At 40.8% G+C, this 19753-nt stretch overlaps 1 protein-coding gene across 4 annotated transcripts in view; it reads left to right on the top strand.

The window, feature by feature from the left end:
• MYLK (myosin light chain kinase) overlaps window positions 1–19753 on the top strand; it is a 410235-nt gene that overhangs the window by 278039 nt on the left and 112443 nt on the right. For 3 of the 4 annotated variants that reach the window (XM_074214675.1, XM_074214673.1, XM_074214672.1), the window contains exons 15-18: window positions 832–921; window positions 1398–2398; window positions 6322–6375; window positions 14747–14866. In XM_074214675.1, the coding sequence (XP_074070776.1) occupies window positions 832–921; window positions 1398–2398; window positions 6322–6375; window positions 14747–14866 (1265 nt within the window). The remainder of the gene's footprint in view (window positions 1–831; window positions 922–1397; window positions 2399–6321; window positions 6376–14746; window positions 14867–19753) is intronic. The other variant, XM_074214674.1, reaches the window with a different exon arrangement.

Raw genomic sequence — 19753 nt, 5'->3', positions numbered from 1 at the left:
TGAGCTGCTTTGTAATAGAAACAGATCCAAGATGAGGACACTAGGTGGACAGGAGATAGAGGAAGTGTTTAACTTACTAAGTTGGGAAAGTTTTGGATGTGATAGAACACAGTAAGGAATTGAATTCTTTACAATAAAAGAACATGGGGGTGTTCAGAGTAAAGAGTTAGTCAGAAGGATCAAATAGCTGACTCAGAATTTTCCCCTTCTCATCCTTTTCTTCTGCATATTGAGATAATTGGATGAGGAGGGAAAAAGCTTGGTTCTAATCCCATTTGTTCCTAGGTCATGATTGGCCTCAGTTTCCCCAGTTGAATACTGAGAGATTTTTAATCACAAAAGTCTCCTTCATCTCCTTTTCCATCAGAGCCTGTATCCATTTATGAAATTAGGGGGCCCTTGGGAATGATGCATAGCTTTGAGAACTGAGTTAGAAGAATGTGTGTAATGAGGAAGAGGCAGTGGGGGGGAGGCGCAGTTCTCCATCCTAATCTCTTCTCTCTCTTCATTTAGACTTCTTATTATGATCCAAGAAAGCTAAACAAATTAGCTTTATTAATGAGGTGATGATGAAAAGGTTTGAGGTGACAAAGTGACAACTAGTTCTATCTTAGGGTTTTGGAGAAGAATGGGGCATAGGTTGAAGTGGGACTGGAGCTCATTCCAAAATACCACTTCCCCCAAATTAAGCTTCCAATTACCCCAACCATTCCCAACTTCTCATGGGAGCTGGGTCAGAAATCCACGCACTGTCCCCCCAACACAACCCAGGGAAGGGGAGGCTTGGAGGCCATAAACCCTTTAACTAGGGATATGCTTTGAAATCTGCAGGAACCGGGTGGGAGAGTGCAGCTGCCAGGTGTCCCTGATGCTTCGAGAGGACCCGTCTGGGGCCCTGGGAGAGGCCATCCCCATTCGACCGTAAGTACTGCTCCCTGGGAACTGGCTGGGGTCAGGGTTTATTTCTTCTTTTACTGGTCTCTGGTTCCCAGTCCTGCCCTCCCAGACCCTGCCTTGGCAGCGGCTCAACCCAGTCCCTTCAGATGTGGCCCTACAGATTGCTCGCATCTTCCAGCTGAAGCTGCTGGAACAGAGGAGAGATTGGAAAGGGGAATTAGGGAGGGTGAAGGAGGAGATGAAGAGGGGGGTGAATATTTTTTTTTGCACACACCCTTATATGGCTACTGAAGTCATTACCGATGCAATAAAGCAACTAGGCAGGCAAGCTCCTCTCACCAACGTTGTTCCCTTCTATAAACACAGCCAGGCCAGCCCCATCCCTCTTCTCTCCCCCTTCCCGCCCTCAGGGATTTGCTCTCCCCTGACGTTGTATTTTTTTTTTTTACCCAACTCCTTTTCCTCCTGCTACTTTTCTATTTTCCCTTCATTGGTTGTAGGAGAAAGGAGCCTGCCAGCTGTGAAGGACTCGCCGGAGGAGGAGGAGGCATTGGCAGTGGTGCTGACCACCATGGCACACTGAGACCCCTAGGCCTGGGCAGCAGGCTGAACTGGAGGCCTGAAGAGGAGGGTGAGGACGTGCGGGGGGTGTTGAAGAGGCGAGTAGAGACCCGGGAGCACACCGAGGATCGACTTCGACAGCAGGAAGTGGAACAGCTGGACTTCCGAGACCTCCTGGGGAAGAAGGTGTGCACCAAGACCCTGTCAGAGGAAGAGCTCAAGGAGATCCCAGCTGAGCAGATGGATTTCCGCGCCAACTTGCAGCGGCAAGTGAAGCCAAAAACACTATCAGAGGAGGAGAGGAAGGTGCACAGCCCCCAGCAGGTTGACTTCCGCTCCGTGTTAGCCAAAAAGGGGGGTCCCAAGGCCCCTGTTCTGGAGAAGGCAGTCGTTCCCAAACCAGCTACCCCAGATTTTCGTTCTGTGCTTGGCAACAAAAAGAAGTTACCTGCAGAGAATGGCAGTGCCAACACTGAATCCCTAAATGCCAAAGCAGGAGAAAATGCCAAGCTGGTGGAGAACACCAGACTGATGGGGAATGCCAAGTTAGCTGAAGCCCAGAAGCCTTTTGGGGATGCCAAGTTAGCTGATACCCCAAGATCTGTTGGGAATGCCACCTCAACTGAAACCAAGAAGCTGGTGGGGAAGACCCAACCAGTGGAACCCCCTAAACAGGCAGGGAAAGAGGAGCCTAAGCATGAGGTTGTCAATGATGTGAACTGCAAACGGGCCTGCATCGGACCGCAGAATAGTGATAAAATTGCAGAACGTAAAGGGACTCCTCCAAGCTTCACAGAGAAACTTCAGGACTTACGTGTGGCAGAGGGTAAAAAACTTTTCCTTCAGTGCCAGGTTGTATCTGAGCCACCAGCCACTATTACTTGGACACTAGATGGCAAGACCCTCAAGACTACTAAGTTCATCACCCTTGCCCAGGAAGGTAAATAGGGTTGTTGTGGGAGGATGAGGAGAAGATTACATAGAGGGCTAATCTCAACTCATTCTGGGGACCCCAAGAAAACTGATCCATCTATTGGTCATTGCCATAGTGTCAGTTAGCTGCAAGATGCAGACATGAAGCCAGGAGTCCCAGGAAGAGTTATTGGGCTACTGTTGCTGTGACCCTTCACCCCTGGAAAAATACAGAGATCACCTCCAAGGAACCCTGGCACATGTTTTATTATGCTGAGGGTGGGGAGGATGGCAGGATAGTCCTGGCTCTGGTAGCATTCTCATCGAGTGGTTGGCAGATTCTCCTTCCCATCACCATAGCATAGACATGTCCTTCAACCCCCCCCCCCCAATCAAGACCCATTGACTAATACTCTGGATATGGGCTGTGTTGGTAGCTTAAGTATTCAGGTATTATGGGTTTGGGAGATACGTAGTGACATGAGGCCGCAGGGAGCAGGAGCTGGTGTTGTTGTGCAGGCAGAGTTGTGTTTGAGTTAATAGCGCCTTAGGTCACAACCCTGGGCTTTGGGAAAGGGTGGGGGAGACAGAGAGGTCCAGGGAAGGCAATGCCTGCACAGGTCCTTCTGTGTTTGTGGTTTGGGGGAGGGGATGAATGAGTAGAAGAAAATCCAAAACACCCCTCTGGCATACACAGAGGCAGGCAGCACGGCTTGCTTCCTAATTTGGATGAGACATTTGTTTGCTGGTATTTCACATTCTTGAATGGTAGGAGAAAAGCGGTGGGGCTGTGTGTATATCTTGCCATCTGTCCCCTTCTGGTGTGTAAGGAGGAAAGTAGAAGGAGGAGGAGTCTGGGATTATGTTCTTACCACCTGGAAAGGTGAAAGGAGGTGAGAGAGATGATGTCCCCAGACCCTCAATTTGTATTGGGAGCATTTTGTTCACTCCAGGACCTGGGAGAAAAAGAGAGAATTGAGACAAACAGGATTCCCAACACCCTACTCTGGAGGTTGTCAGAGGAGCAGACCACCAGGGTCCTAGAATAACAGTCTAGGGGCTGGGGCTGGGCTGTTCCTGGCAGTGGGGAATGGGAAGAGGACAGTAGTGGATAGAGGCACATTTTTCTCTGTCAGTTGGTTGGATAAGGAGAGCAAAGGGAGGGGTAGCCACATGAGAAACTGGATCTGGGTCCTGGTAAAGGCTAAGAGTATAGAAAATTTCCTTCACTACATGTGTTTCTCCCCTGATCAGTGACCATACTTCTCCTCCAGTTACCTCCATTCTCTCCTGTACCCCTCACCATTCCTCCTTACCTATTGAAAACTGGGAATGAGGAACTGAACAAGAGCAGCTCCCTTGTCCAGCTTTAAACCACAAACCATGAGGCAGGAAGAGACTTGGGATAAAGATGCTTTGGTGGAGAGAAGAGTTTGTTTTTCTATCATTATTACTAATACTAACTCAGTGGCTTTACTTTGGTATTCCTAGATTGGCAGAATCCTCCAGAGATGATTTTATTCACCACCCTGCTTCCACAGGTCCCTGCTTCTCCAAAAGCCTTGACATATTCTAGTGGGGCAGTGAGTAGATGCTATAGCCTTCCTCAGTTTTCCATTCTGGAGACCTAATTGTCCTCACCTTTGGAAAACTTTTTATATCAGATCTAATCCAAACCTTCCCTCCTGCCTTGGCACTGATCACTCTGATATCTCCAAATAGAGACAGTCATGCCTTTCCATCAGGTGAAATTATCCAAGTCTGCCCATTGTGACATCCTGTAAGCCTAAAGAAAACTGAGGCACAAGATGACTAGGGGTCATTGTCCAAGAAAACCTACCCAGTCTGAGGCCAGGATAACTACTAGATAAAGAATTCTATGAGGGCAATGTCCACATCATAGTCATATGTATATTTTTGTCCTTTTGCCAGTTCCTTCCTCACAATGCTTAAACTCAGTGCTGCCTAAAAGTATTGAAAAGTCATTTTATTGACCAGACCAAGGCTCTTTTGCACTTTTAAGTGGAAAAGTAAAATTTACCCCCATGTAAAATAGATCTAATCCTAAAAGTACCTAAAATTGTAAATGCAAATACTAACTGCTTTGAATATATGTTTACATATAATAAACCCTGTTAGAAAATAAATTGTGGAGGAGCCAGTCTTAGAAGAGGGTCTTAAAGGGGAGCTAAGTCAAAGAAAGTTAAGGAGTAAAGAAGAGAGTTAGAGAGAGGCCAACTTACAGTAGATCTTGGGCAAGCCATATCATCTTTCTGAGTCTCTGGGTTCTCATCACTCAAATGAGAGTGTAGGAGAAGCTCAAAAATTCTTAACCTGGTGTTCTTGAACTTGTTTTTGAGATTTTTGATAACTGCATTTCTCCATACTTTATTTCCTTTGTAGTCCTATGTATTTTATTTTACACACTGAAAAATATTATTCTGAGAAGAAACACATATAGACTTCACTGACTAGGTACCTGCCTTTCTTGGCCTCACATTTTTTTGTATCTAGGGGAGGTGGACAGTTGAATGAACCCTAATAAATGGAGTACATCACTTAAGATATCTATATCATAGGTTCATAGTCTTAGTCATTTCAGAACTGAAATAGACCTTATCCATTATCTAGTCTAACCACACTGTTTTACACATGAGGAAATTAAGATCCAGAAAAGTGAAGTCAATCAATAATCAGTCAATAAACATTTATCCAATATCTACTATAAAAACATCTGGCACTTTGTTAAAGTTTTAGGGAATAGTAAAAGAAGCAAAAAAAAATGGTCCAAGCCCTCAAGAAGCTCACAAGTAATGGAGGATTCATCTAAGCTCGCACAACCAATTAGGGCTATATTTGCTAGAATTGTCTCTGATGATGTGACTGCAGGACCCGTTCATCTCCATCATCTGTTGAATGGAGAAGATGAGAGAGAGACTAACCATGCCAAGCAATATTCTAGTTAGCACCTGCTTGGATAACTGGCTTAGATTCAATCACTGACTTTGTTAGTCAGGCTTTAGCAAATAAAGCCAGGCAGAACCCCTGACTTACCTATTTTTGTAGAAAACTGGGAGTATTCTGATCATGCCATTTATTACCTTTGGGATTTGGGCCAAGTCACTTAATCTCCCTGTGCCTCAGTTTTCTCTTCTGTAAAATGTGGTATTTGAACTAGACAGCCCTTCTAACCCTTCTAACTCTAATACTGTGATTTTTCTGTGATTTTCTGGATTAGAGTTGGATCTAGCTGGGAATTTCTATACAATCCAGTGAGGAATTCTACCCTGAGAGCTGGGAAAAACAGCTCATCTCGGATGAGATATCCACTAAGGACCCTGCTGCCTCTATGTTCCCATGAGACTGTGGATACAGACTTGAAATCAATAAGACCTGACTTCAAATCCTACCTTAGACACTTACTAGCATGTTACCCTAGACCTATTTATTTAACACCCCTGCAACCCCAGTCAGTCTGAATTTCTTAATCACTAAAATGAGAATAATAATAACCCTTAGATCAAATGGGATAATATACAAGAAGTACACTGCAGACTTAAATAGAAATAATTTGTTGTTGTTCAGTTGGTTTTTGTTATTTCTGTAACTCCATTGGCCAAGAATTTTCTGGGCAAAGAAACTGGAATGGTTTGCCATTTCCTTTTTCCAGATCAGTTGACAAATGAAGAAATTGAGGTAAACAGGGTAAAGCAACTTGCACGAGGTCACACAACTACTAAGTGACTGAGACTGGATTTGAACTCAGGAAAATGAGTCTTACTGACTCTAGCCCTTTATCCACTGCATCACCTAGGAGCCCAAATAATGACACTAATAATGATACAAATGTAAATATCACTTTAAGCTTGCCAAGAGTTCTCTGGATATTATCTCATTTGATTTTCAACACAATTCCAGAAAGCAGATGCTCTTATTATTCCCATTTTACAGATGAGGAAGTTGAAGCAGACAGAGGTCAAATGACATGCCCAGAGTCACACACTAGTAAGTGTCTGTCTATAAATCATTTTTTAGTGCAAACTCTAATTATCCTTATAATCCTATGACTACTTAAAAAGTAATGCCATGATCTATGCCAAATTTCATCATAACAAAGTCAATTATTATGTTACATCCAACACAACATGGAATATATGGGTGAAAAAAATCTAGGTTTGAAATTATGTTTATTATGCAGAATTTTGTTATAATGGGATTATAGTATTATGATTTGACCAGGCATCATCATATTGTCATTTTCCCACAGTGTTTCATTAAAGTCCTAGTGTATGGTTCTGCTAGGGGGCATGTTATTCCTATATCATGCTAAATCTTCATTTATATGGTCTGTTAATATATGGAATATAGTTGGAGGGACATAGAGGTCAACTTTCTCCCCATCCTTCAGCATATCCATCAGAAAGAATGTTGTGACTTGAAGGAACATGGGAAGAATCCCTTGCTTCCAGTTATCATATATATTAAGGCAACATCCTTTCCAAAGTCTGTTAGTCTTCAATTCCCCTATTGCAATTCAAAACCCTTAAGAAGGGTCCCTTAACTCTAGTGGATAGAAAGATGGTCCTAGAGTCAGGACTTGAATTTCAGGTTCTCCCTATAATACATTCTGGTTGTATGGGATAGGGAAGGTGACAAGACCTATGATTTTATTGTTATAGGAAACTCTACCAATGCAAGAAATCTTAGAGTACCAAGAGATTAAGAGATTTGGCCAAGGTCACACCCCCTAATGTTTGTGTCCCACCTCCTTTTTATAAAATTTGGGAGAGCAGAAGTATAATAGTGTACCCACAAAGGATTTATGTATCATCTGGAAGTTAGGACAGATATGTAAGATAAGTAACATACAAGAGTGCACAGACAAAGTGCCAAAGACAATGACATGGCACTGTGAACACACTGGGGTACGGAGGTTTGTGAAGAGGAGAAATGAGAGATTAGGCTGGAGTGGCAAATGACAGCCAGGACCTGAATGTCTGGCTGTAGAATTCAATGACTAGCTTTGTCCTAGAGGGACTGTGGAGTCATTAAAAATTTTAGAGCAGGAGATAGATAACAGGGGCATATCAATGTTGAGGAAGATTGGTCCAATAACCTTGTATAAGGTGCATTAACAAGGGGGAGAGTAGCAAGAATAATGGAAATGAAAAGGCTAATTCAAGGGTCATCATGAAACTGGAATTCATAAGATTTGATAACTACTTGGATATGAATAAAAGCAAGTGAAGAATGAGAAGTATTTGAGTTTTGAGCTTGATCACTGTGAGAATGGTGATACTGTTAGCAGTAAAGGGATGTCAGGAGAAAGTTGGTTTGGTGTGGGCAGAAGCTGAGATGATCATGAGCTCAATTTTCAAAGCAGAGATTGAACAAGGAGAAAGGATTGATTTATGATGTTTGTCCTTTGTTCTTGAAGAAGACCATGACATCAAGGAGGTGACCACGTGACATGCAACTGAATTGGATTTAAGTGAGGAAGAGGCTATGCAAAGGAGTGAGGCAGAACCAGGGGTCTTTTAGCCTGAATTTTCCATTTCCAAAAGGAAATTCTACTACCTAGCCTTCGAAAATTATTCATCTTCTCTTTCTACTATTTAAAATATTTTTCTGGCTTTAAATTCTTTCTGCATTCCAGAACCCAAGCCTTTTCTTTTAAGTCCTGGTCACATAGAACCTTCAAGGACCACCCTTCATACCACCCACTGTTACTACCACTTGCTTTTTTTTTTCATTTTTGCAAGGCAGTGGGGTTAAGTGGCTTGCCCAAGGCCACACAGTCTGAATTTGAAGTCAGGTACTCCTGACTCCAGGGCTGGTGCTCTATCCACTGCACCACCTAGCTGCCCCTACCACTTGCTTCTTTAAATCTGCCAGAGTGGTCTATGTTTACATGATTCTCTTGTGTATTTTGTCTGAAATCTTGTTGGCTCCTTCCTTAGACTGGGATGGGAACTTTTTACCCCATTATTCTTGAGAAAAGTGGTGAAAAGGGGGCAGCTAGGTGGTGTAGTGGATAGAGCACCAGCCCTGGAGTCAGGAGTACCTGGGTTCAAATCCGGTCTCAGACACTTAATAATTACCTAGCTGTGTGGCCTTGGGCAAGCCACTTAACCCCATTTGCCTTGCAAAAACCTAAAAAAAAAAAAGTGGTGAAAAGTAATAATAAATGAATGGATTTAGAAAAACTACCCTGGATGGAAACTTAGACTTCAAGTTAGAAAAAAAAAGTCTTAGACCTAGAATCAGGAAGACATGGGCTCAGATTTCACCTTTATTTCTTACCTTTATCTTTAGAGCTTTATCAGTTCCCATCATTATCTCTTTGATCCTCATAGCAATCTTGGGAGATAAACACTATTATCATCCTCATTTTATAGAGGAGAAGTAGACAGAGGTTAAGTAATTTGTCAAGGGTCGCATAACTAGTACATGACTGAAGCAGAATTTCAACTCAGGTCTTCCTAACTCCAGGCCCAATATTCTATTCACTTTTTGATTTGGTATTGGATTTTGGGGAGGCCTAAGTCTGGTTCTATCAGTTTTCTTATCATTAAGGATTAGATGAGATTAACCTTTATCTTTCTGCCAGCTCTTCTCATTTTCATGTTTATAGGTTGAGTAATTCTCAAAGTCTTTGTGATACTAAGAAGGGTCTGACTACCCTGTGCTTGGATAGGCACATTTTAATTTAATGGGGTCTCCAGGTTTGGAACTGGCATCTCTTAGCTAGGCTTCTAGTTTGATGCTGATAAATTCTCTTCTTTTGGGGGGAAGCAGTTAGAATGAAGTGACTTGCTCAGGATCATATAGCAAGTAAATATCTAGATCCAGATTTGAATTCAGGTCCTCCTCACTCCTGGGCCAGTCCTCTGACCTTAAAGCTGCCTAGCTTCCCTATAACCTCTCTCCTTGAAGAGCAGCTCAGAAGAGTCCTTTGCAAGGACCACCTCTGAGCTGAGTGCTTGGGTGTTAGTAGCAATTCAGCAAGTAAGAATATTCCTGTCCTCTCTCAGGCCAGATCTGGAACTCATCTTGCCTAGTATTCTGTCTCTGGCAAAGAAGACCCAAGGGTATGGGATGGGAGGGCATGGTTGTCCTCCATGCTCTCAAGGGCATACCTCAGCACCATCCAGGCTTCCTTTATAGCCTATTATGGCTTTGCATTTCATGACTAAACTGCCCTCAAACCTATTTATACTTTCAGCTTAAGTGATTTCATGGTGGCAAAGAGTTCCTTAAGTTTGCTACCCACTGTGTCCAGTAATATAGATGGAGATTTCATTAATAAAGCAAACTCTTTCTCCCAATGCAAGCCAGCACTTTCTCTGGAACTTATATTCTCAGAGAGTTGCCTAAAGTCCTAAGAGGTGAAAAAGATTTGCCTCAGATTGTATTCATTATGTATCAGTAGGGAGATCTTCCTAGCCTCAAGGCCAATTTTCTATTCACTATGCTGCCTCAAGTAGTCTCATATTTGTTTTTTATTTGACCTATATTTAGATCAAATTATTAAAGTTTTTTCCAACTTTAAAAGTTGCCCTGTGGTCCTAGTATTGGGAGATTTATTGAGCAAGGTGATATTCAGGCTATCTACCCTAAGAGCAATGTTTCCCTATCTAAACTCTTGATAGTTTTTTAAACTTGCTCAGCCTTCATCTTCTTGAACAGATTATCCTGCTCTGTCCTCATAAGGAAGTATCTCCATTCCTTTGAATATTTTCAATTGTTCTTTTCTGAACTTTCTCTATTACCTTGTTTTTTCTTATGCCAGCTAATTCTTCATGCAGCATTCTTCTGGATGATGACCAAACTTTTATGGATCTCCCTGGCTGTGGCAGCACTCGGAGGGAGGTTGTCTTTGGTCAGATTCTCTACAGTGACCCCCAGATCATTTCCGAGACAAAGCTTGGAAGTCATCCATTTTAATTATTTTCACAGTATCTTTCCCTAAATGCATTACCTTTTGACAAGGATCATAAGTCATTTTTCCTCCCTGTATTGAATGTCTATGGGTTTTGCATCTTATCTCACTCCCTAGAATAGCTTAGTGCTTTTATCAGATACCAGATATTGTGTGAAGGCATATCAATGGTTCCTGGCCTCAAAGAGAATAGAATCTAGCCAAAGAAAAAACTAGCACCCTTGAAATTATGAGAACAAGTCTATGTTGCGGGAAAATATCTGTCTACCAGTATAAGAAGAATTCAGGGAAGAGAGAAATCAGTGTGAGCTGGAATAGTCTCAGAAGGCTTCATGGAGAAGGCAGGATTGAAAGGTTGGGTAAAAATGGAGATAGACCTTTGCAAATAATATATATAAATGTCCTTTCCAAATAATGTGTATAGACAACTTCCAAAACAGATCTCCTGCCCCTCTCTGTCATCAATTCTCTGACATGTCAGTTATCCTTGTCTACCTCAGTTTCTTCATCTGTAAAATGAGCTGGATAAAGAAATGGCAAAAACCCCCAAATGAGGTCAAAAGAGTTGAAAATGATTGTAATGACCAAACAACAAAAGTGATTTTTTTTTTTAGGTTTTTGCAAGGCAGATGGGGTTAAAGTGGCTTGCCCAAGGCCACACAGCAAGGTAATTATTAAGTATCTGAGGCCAGACTTGAACTCAGGTACTCCTGACTTCAGGGCCAGTGCTCTATCTACTGCACCCCCTAGCCACCCCCAACAAAAATGATTTCTTAAGGTTTCTTTATAAAGCTAACATCCCACACTTCTGTTTTAGAAAAGTATCTTTTTAATTTTTATTTACCCTTATTTCTATTTCTAAGCCAATTTGGAGTATTGGGAAATATTGCTATGTTCAGAGTAAAGGAATAGGGCTTCAAATCCCAACTTTGCCAACCTATGCCATCAGGCAAGTCTCTTTGCAGTGTCCTCATTGTTAAAATGGGAAAAGATAGGGAAATAGTGGGGAAAAATACTAAGAAAATAATTGAAGATTGGAGACCTTCAAGCTTTGTCTCAGGAAATGAGTCAGTGGTTGGAGGGGGGGGGGCTGTCACTTAGGCTCCTAATGGGGATCCCATGTCCTTCATAGGCTTGTTGTGAGAATTAAATGAGCTGATGGATGCTGTTTAATCTGTTAAGCACTTTATAAAGTTAAACTAATAATAGCAATAATAACCCAGTGGTTTGTTGATTATTTAATAGCCTTTGGTCTAGAACCTTGCCTAAACCTTTTTGAATGTTTAAATAAATTAAAGACCACTTATCTTTAAATATTATTTCTCTTTATAAAAAAAAATATGGCAGCTATTCCCTCAATCACTTATAATTACCTAATTTGGTAATGATTTTATCTTTTATTGATTCCATTAAAACACCTGGTAACAAGATGTGCCTCACAAATCTGTAGTTCCCAAAATGCCCTTAGCATCTTCTCTGTTGATGGAAATCTCAACCTAACATTCCTACCAATTCAGTCTAGTTAAGCAAGTGAATCAGGTGGCTCAACACCATTATATGTTTTCTCAACATATTCTCTCCCTTTCCTGGGGAAAGGCAGCTTGGATAGGCAACAGACTTGGAATCTCAAAAAACTGAGTATAACATATTGGTTTACTATCTCCTTGCTCAAATGTCCCCCACCTTCCACCCCAAACCCCATTTCCCACAGTCTCCTTGCTAGCATATCACTTAGCATCTCTGGTATCTAAGGTCCCTTCTTGGCTCTACTAAATATAAAATCCTATCCTCCCTCAACCTGGGGGGACCCTACTCTGTTCCTTTTAGAGTAGCCCCCACTTCCCCAAAAGAGCTCAGGATCAAAGTATCCAAAAGAACTTTGGATAAGAGTTTTGATTGCTTTTTTTTTTAGTTCTATCAGCTGCTCTCTCAATTCACCTCTCACCCCTAACAAAAATACCCCCCCCATACTAGGCCTGAGGCTTCTCAAAAATGCTGGGAAACGGAATGTGCTTCTGGAAATCAGGAAGGGATTATTGTCCCACAGGAAATGCCATACTCTTTATCCATAGAAGATAATGGTTATCTATACCCATCTAAGGGATTCAGAATCCCCCTACATACAAATGTTCCTCACCAGCCCCACATTCTGGGTATCTTGGGAAAGTTGGCTGCTCTAAGAGTCTCAAATCGGGTAGTTCTGAATGAAGAAGAATTTGGTCCAACTTCTCTCCTCCTTCCTCAGAGATAGTCTCATTGCCATCTGTGCAGCCAACACTTAGATAAATATTTATTTTTCATTTCAGTTGAAGGCCAGAGTCAGCTGTATGGCTAAAAGTGAGGGGAAAAATGAAATCTTTCTCATTTGGACAGGATGTTTAGTGGGAACTGGATTGCTGACCCTTTAGCGCTAGGCGAACTTGATAGCACATCTCCCTCTAATATTGTTCATTTCTTACAGTGGATAATAGTATCATATTCTTAGGCTCTAGAATTCTAAATTTATTTATTATAAATTATAAATTTATTCCCTTGTCTCCCAAATTGCAAATGAATCAACCCAATCTCATGATAGTTTTATTTCAAAGGGACTTCAACAATTTCCCTTATTAATCTATTAATGTATCTCATCCAGAACCCTCTCTCCCTGCTTCTGATTTCTGACCTAAAGCTGTTCTGTTGTATCTTCTGCATCTTTTTTTTTTCCTAGCTAGTCCCACTGGGGAGAGAAAAAGAAAAAGACAGACAGACAGAGAAATTCTTGTTGTTGAGTTGTTTTTCATTCAGATGCAAGCCCATTTGCAGTTTTCTTTCTTTTTTTACATAAATGTTATTTTATTTTATGTTTTCCAATTACATTCAAGGATATTTTTCTACATTCTTTTATAATATTTTGAGTTGCGTATTTTTTCAACTTCTTTCCCCACAACAATGAGTAATTTGATACAGGTTATACATGAACAGTCATGTTTAATGTATTTCCATTTTAGTCATTGTGTGAAAGAAAAATCAGAACAAAAGTGGGGGAAAAACTTAAAACAAGTTTAAAAGTGAAAATAGTATGCTTTAGTCTACATTCAGACTCCACAGTTTTTCCTCTGGATATGGATGGTATTTTTCATCAAAAGTCTTTCAGATTTGTCCTTGGTCACTAAACTGCTGAGAGGAGCTAAGTCCGTAGTTGATTATCACACAATATTGCTGTTAATATGTAAAATGTTTTCCTTGTTCTGCTCATTTCACTCAGCATCAGTTCATGCAAGACTTTCCAGACTTCATGCCCTTAATTTCTAATTCTTTGCCACTAAAAGAAAAGCTGTTATAAATATTTTTGTACACATGGCTCTTTTCTCCTTTTTTATGATTTCTTTGGAATACACATCTAGTAGTGGTAATGGTAGATCAAAGGGTTTGCACAGTTTTATTGCCCTTTGGGCATAGTTCAACTGGTAGGTAATATTTTCATTTTACAGTTAAAAAGACTATGTTTTCTTGGCAAATGCACTTCTCTAGCTCATTTTACAGATGAGAAAACTGAGATAAATAGAATGAAATGATTTGCCCAGGTTCACCCAGAGTGAACTTGCCCAGTAAGTGTCTGAGGCTGGATTTGAACTTAGGAACATGAGTCTTCCTCACTCCTGACACAGAGCTCTATTCACTGTGCTGCCAAAGCTGCCCAATAGGATGGCTACATTTAATTACACTGAGCCACCTTGCTAGCATTTGTTTCTGTAGATCAGTATCTCTTCAATTGAGCATTTTCCCTAATTATTTTTCTATCAGTCTCATAGGTCTATGTTCTCTGTAGACAACTAACCTCCTCCTTGTTGGATTCCATTCTCCCCAGAGTGGAGATCATTTTTCTTGTTAGAAGCTCCTCCAAAGCAGATTTCTCCTTCCTTAGAGTTCCACTTCTCAGGGCTATGTCATGTAACAGAGCAATGGACTAGGAATCTGAGGACCTGAGTTCAAATCCAAGCTAGATTACTTCCCGTGATCTTAAACAAATTACTGCAAACCACTGGACCTGAATCATCTCATTTTTACAAAGGGAGGGATGGAACAGATGGATTCTAAGACCCCTTTTATCTCAAAGCCTTCTGATCCTAATGAATAATTGCTAATGAGAGAGGGTTCAGAGCAGGTGATTCAGCCATTATGTTTTAAGTGTGAACAGCAAATTAAAAATTGTTCCTCATTATTAGAGGATTATTTGATGGAACTTGTTGAGAAGAATCTGAAGGGGGGAAGAATATAAAATAGTAATGCAGAAGTTTTTTGAATTTTCAATAATTTCCAATAAGGATAAGTAGATGTTATCACCTTATAATTCCATAGGGCGGTATCATGTATCATTCCCCCACCAGTTTGGGGGTGGGGTATCATTACCTTCCCTGGTTCATTCCATGACCTCTCATTTTTTTCTACCAGGCTCACTTTGCTCTGTCACCATTGAGAAATCAATGCCTGAGGACAACGGTGTCTACAAATGTCTAGCCAAGAATGCTGTGGGCCAAACTGAGAGTTCTTGTCGTGTAACTGTGGATAGCGGTGAGTCTTAACTGCTTCTCTCCTCCATTCAGAGCCCCTTTTTATCAAGCTGCGTGGGAGGTAAAGGGAATGGAATAGAAAAACATTTATTAAGGAGTTATATGAGAATCACTATGCTCAAGATTAAAGACTGCTAAATGGCTCACTGGACCTTGAGTCAGAAAGAATCATCATCTTTCTGAATTCAAATCTGACCCCAGATACTTCCTAGCTGGGTTACTCTGGACACGTCATTTAACCTTGTTTGCTTCAGTTTCCTTATCTGTGAAATAAGCTGGAGGAAAAAAAATGGTAAACCCCTCCAGTATTTCTACCAAGAAAACCCCAAATGGAGTGACTAAGAACATGATATACAAATAGAAAACTTAACCATTCCTACTTTCAGAGAGGTCACATTCTAATGGGGAGACAACACTTATGGGAAGGATCATGGTCATGGCAGAAATAAAGGTCAAAGTATTTAGTAAGGGAAACCAGCAGGGTAGATGGCAAGACCAGAGGACCTTGGGGAAAAAATGATAGAACAGATAGTCTCCTTCCAAGAGAATTATAGGTCTAAGGATTGTAATAGAGTGAGGAGGCTTTGGAGTGGAGGGGAGAGTCAGCATCTGGGTGACTATGGCTTTCCTGCACCTGGTGGGAATCAGGGTAATGATGAACAAGGGTTGGTTGAGCAATCAAGGAAATACCCATAATTGAGGATATTTCTATCATAAAACATTAATTCCTAAGTCCATTCTTTGCACTTATGTACTTTGTGAAAATGGGCACATTAGTTCTCAAGAACTTAGTTTCCTCATCTATAAAATAAAAGATTAGAATCATTGCTGTCAAATGTCCCTTCCAGGTCTAGATCTATATTCTTCTGGTTAAACATAGGAAAAAACAAAACTGGGGAACTGTGTTTTATCCCTTTGAATTACCTTCTTCCCGGGCGGCTAAGTGGCACAATGGATAGAGCACCAGCCCTGGAGTCATGAGTACCTGAGTTCAAATGCCGCCTCAGACACATAATAATTACCTAGCTGTGTGGCCTTGGGCAAGCCACTTTACCCCATTTGCTTTGGAAAAAAACAACAACAACCAAAAAAAAAAAAAAGAATTACCTTCTTCCCTCCTTCCAGTTAGAATATCAGAATTTGGGGTAGGGAAGGAGAGGAGGAAAGAAATAAGCATTTATATAGTACTTATTACAAGCCAGGCAGCTAGGTGGTTCAGTGGATAGAGCCCTCACTAGATAGGACCTGGAGTCAAGAAGACCTGAGTTCAAGTACTGCCTCAGACAGTGTGAAACTGGACAAGTTACTTAATCCCTATTTTCTTTAATCCTTTGGAGACAGAAATGGCAAACTACTAAGAGCTTTATAAATACACAACAACCCTGGATGGTAGGTAATATTATTATACTCATTTTATAGTTTAAGGAAACTAAGGCAAGGCAAACAGAGATTTTCTTTTTTTTTTTTTAGGTGACTTGTCCAGAGTCACACAGCTAGTAGATTTGGAGGCTGCTTTTGAACTCAGGCCTTCCTGAGTCTAGACCCAGTACTCTGTCCATTCTGCCAACCAGTAGAAAGGATGAGCTCTTTGACTTCTTGACTTCTCCCAGCAAGCATAGACCCAATTCAGTTAGAACATGACCATCCAGATCCCTACTCTAAATAGAACTTTTTTTGAGAGTGGGACAAGGAATAATCACCCACAGTTGTCAAGGGAGATGACACACCCACAGGAAAAGAATTAAAAGCTCTTTCCAAAGTAGCATTTAGAAAAGAATAAATGTTCCAACTACCACTAATCCTGAGAACAATGACCACAGGGGAATGGAAGTAATGGCGTGAGTTTCCCTGGAATAGGTGGGACTTAGTCATGACTAGCAGACCAGGTAGGGGAGTGAAACACACTGTCTCCTTTCTAAATCTTTTCAGTCTAGTCAGAGACAGAGACCAGGTTTATTTGCTTGGGGTTTTTCCTCTGGATTATATAGATTGGAAATGTGATGTTTGATCTTGAAACCTATAGGGGTTGGATTGAAAAAAAAGAAAATCATAGTTGTGTCTCTTTTCTATGTATAAGGACAGGATATTTGCTAGTGTGTACACTAGGAATTCAAGGTATCACCTATGATGAGAAGTCTACCTGATCTAATGGGGAGGATGAGTAAAAGGGAGTGTGAAACTAAGTGCTGATGGATAGGACAGCTAGATTAGTATAAGAACCATAGTTAGGGGGCAGCTAGGTGGCGTAGTGGATAAAGCACCAGCCTTGGAGTCAGGAGTACCTGGGTTCAAATCCAGTCTCAGACACTTAATAATTACCTAGCTGTGTGGCCTTGGGCAAGCCACTTAACCCCATTTGCCTTGCAAAAACCTAAAAAAAAAAAACCAAAAAAACCCATAGCTAGGACTGGGCTGTCGGTGGGGTGCGGGTGGGGGGAAGCAACCATGACCTACTGTCATAGATAATTCTCCCTATCCTTTATTTCTTGGATTATTTCCTCATTATGAATTTCGAAGTTCAATTGAGGGCAATTCACAGTATTCATCCCTTATTCCCCATATTATTTACTGCTATTTGCTCCAAGACCAAAACAGCTAGGTCAGGTTCTGACAGCTTTTGTTCTGCCCACATTCTCTTCCCTCCTTGGCTAGCTAGCTATCCTTTCATCCTAGGCCAAGTGTTGCTAGGTCTGAGAACCGAGGCAACATGTGTGTTTGTTTGCAGGTGGTCTCTAAAGGCTATTGCATCCACCCCTTCTGACATCCTTGGCACTAATCTTTAGTCTAGCAACCAGAAGGAACCAAAGCTGACCAAAATCAATTTAGAAGCATCCCAGTCTTTAAAATAAACTGTTTCTGCTGATGATTTCTCTGCTTTAGAAACCTTACAGCTGGTGAGGTCACATCTTCATATGTTGCACCCCTAAAAGCTGGAGAATGATTCATTTTATTTACAAGGCATTAATACCTTTTGTATAAAAATAGTAGATGACTTATTAGCAAAATTTATAGAATAATTGTAGCATCAAAGAATTCCCAGTTAGCAAATCTACTCATTAAGATTTATTTATTAAGCATCTACCATAAGCCAAGAACCATGTTATTCATTGTGATACAGTGAGTAGAGCCCTGGACCTGAATACCTGAGCTCAAATCTAGCCTTTGAGGATAAGTAGATGTTATCACCCTATAATTCCATAATTCCACTGTATGTTCCTGAGCAAGTCACTCAACCTCTGCTTCAATTTCCTCAATTGTAAAATGGAAATAATAATAATAGTACTTACTTCTTTGGCTATTGGTGAGAATCAAATGAGATAATATTGGTTAAAGCATTTACTTAGAATAGTACTAGAAACATAGTAGGTGTGTTATAAATGCTTATTTCCATCTTTCCTTCTTTGTTAATCCAATCTCCTCTCCCATCTAAGAATTCCCTTAAAAGTATCCCTGACAAGTCCTCTAGATTGCAACTGTTTATGTTAGGACTTTGGGGATAAATTTTTATTTTCCATTCAGTCAGCCTTTTAGAATGATTTTTTTAAAAAAAGGTATTGAAAATTCATTCTGGATCAAAAGTTGGTTTTTGTTTGCTCAGATGGTCTCCTTGATGACTTACTTCCCCTACTCTCCTCAAATTGACCCTTTTTATTTTTGTATTGTCCCTCAAAGAAGCTTTGGGTTGAAGACTTGGGAATGAAATCTCTGAAGGGAGAAGAAAGGAAGTCATAAGAGGAAGATCATTGAGTTTCATGAATTAACTCTTAATTCATTGGCAATTTGTTGCTAACTACCATGCCTACACTCCCCCAATAAGCTCATTCACCAAGATCTTCTTATCTTCTCTCTTTTCCAGCCTCCTTAGAGATAGGTCAATATCTCACATAGTCATTTTTCAGATCTCTAGTCCTCTTTCTTGCTTAATTGTTTTTCCACCTAGAGTCAATCCTCAGCAGAACTGTGATGCAGGCACACCTTTTCTCTTGGCTATTCCTTTCCCTGCTTCCAACACCTTCTTTCCTCTTCTCAGCCTTGCAAGTTCTCAGTCCCTTCCACTTCCCTTCTGCATCCCTATTAGAGCAACCTAGCTCTGGCTGCCCTCCCCATGTATATCTTTTCTCTCCACCCTTCTCCAAATCCAAACTGAAATGTTGGATGAAAAACCCACAAGACAGAATTTCTGGGTACTTATAATCAATTTATTAATTAGACTAGCCAGCAACTAATAAATTGATGGTGAGTGGTACTGAAGCTGTAGTGAAAGCAAGGGAGAACCTGAAGCCTTAAGTACATTTTTTTTTTTAAAGGGAATACCCCTGACAAGTGAAAATCCACCTCGATTAATGGATTTTTAAAGAGGAGATAGATTAGAAGTCCAGTTCCTCCTGCTGAGAATACCGTTTAATCATAATGTCTTAGCCACCTCCAGCAGTCTGGACGGGGAATCCATTTCGTTCAGACCACTCTAGATAGTTTTCTCTTTCATGATCTGGGTCATTCTTAACTCATATGGAAGAGTACAAGAAAGGAGTTTATTTCCCAGGAGTCCTGATCTGTGGCTCCAGAGGAGAAGGTGAGACTGGTGATTTTGCATAACCCTCTTTCACTTAAATCCAATTTACTTTCCAGTCATGGCATCACCTTCTTTCTGTTTACACTCTAAACAGAAGTTGGTTCCTATTTGGATGAGATGTGTGATTGAAGAGCAGGTTTCCTTGTGGGGTGGGACACTGTCATTATGTTTCAGAAACTGACTTTTTACAGAAACTGGACCTTCAGTGAGGAAATAAAGGAGATCAGCATGGATCCCAAATTAGTAATGAGTTGCTAATATAGTAGTATAATAAATTTCTTTCACCTACCTGTGGTATTCACCACTTTTTTCTTC

Source organism: Macrotis lagotis, chromosome 1, assembly GCF_037893015.1.
Source record: "Macrotis lagotis isolate mMagLag1 chromosome 1, bilby.v1.9.chrom.fasta, whole genome shotgun sequence".
NCBI lineage: Eukaryota > Metazoa > Chordata > Mammalia > Peramelemorphia > Peramelidae > Macrotis > Macrotis lagotis.
The sequence above is the reverse complement of the archived record's forward strand: the minus strand, read 5'-3'. Positions and strand labels throughout refer to the sequence as shown.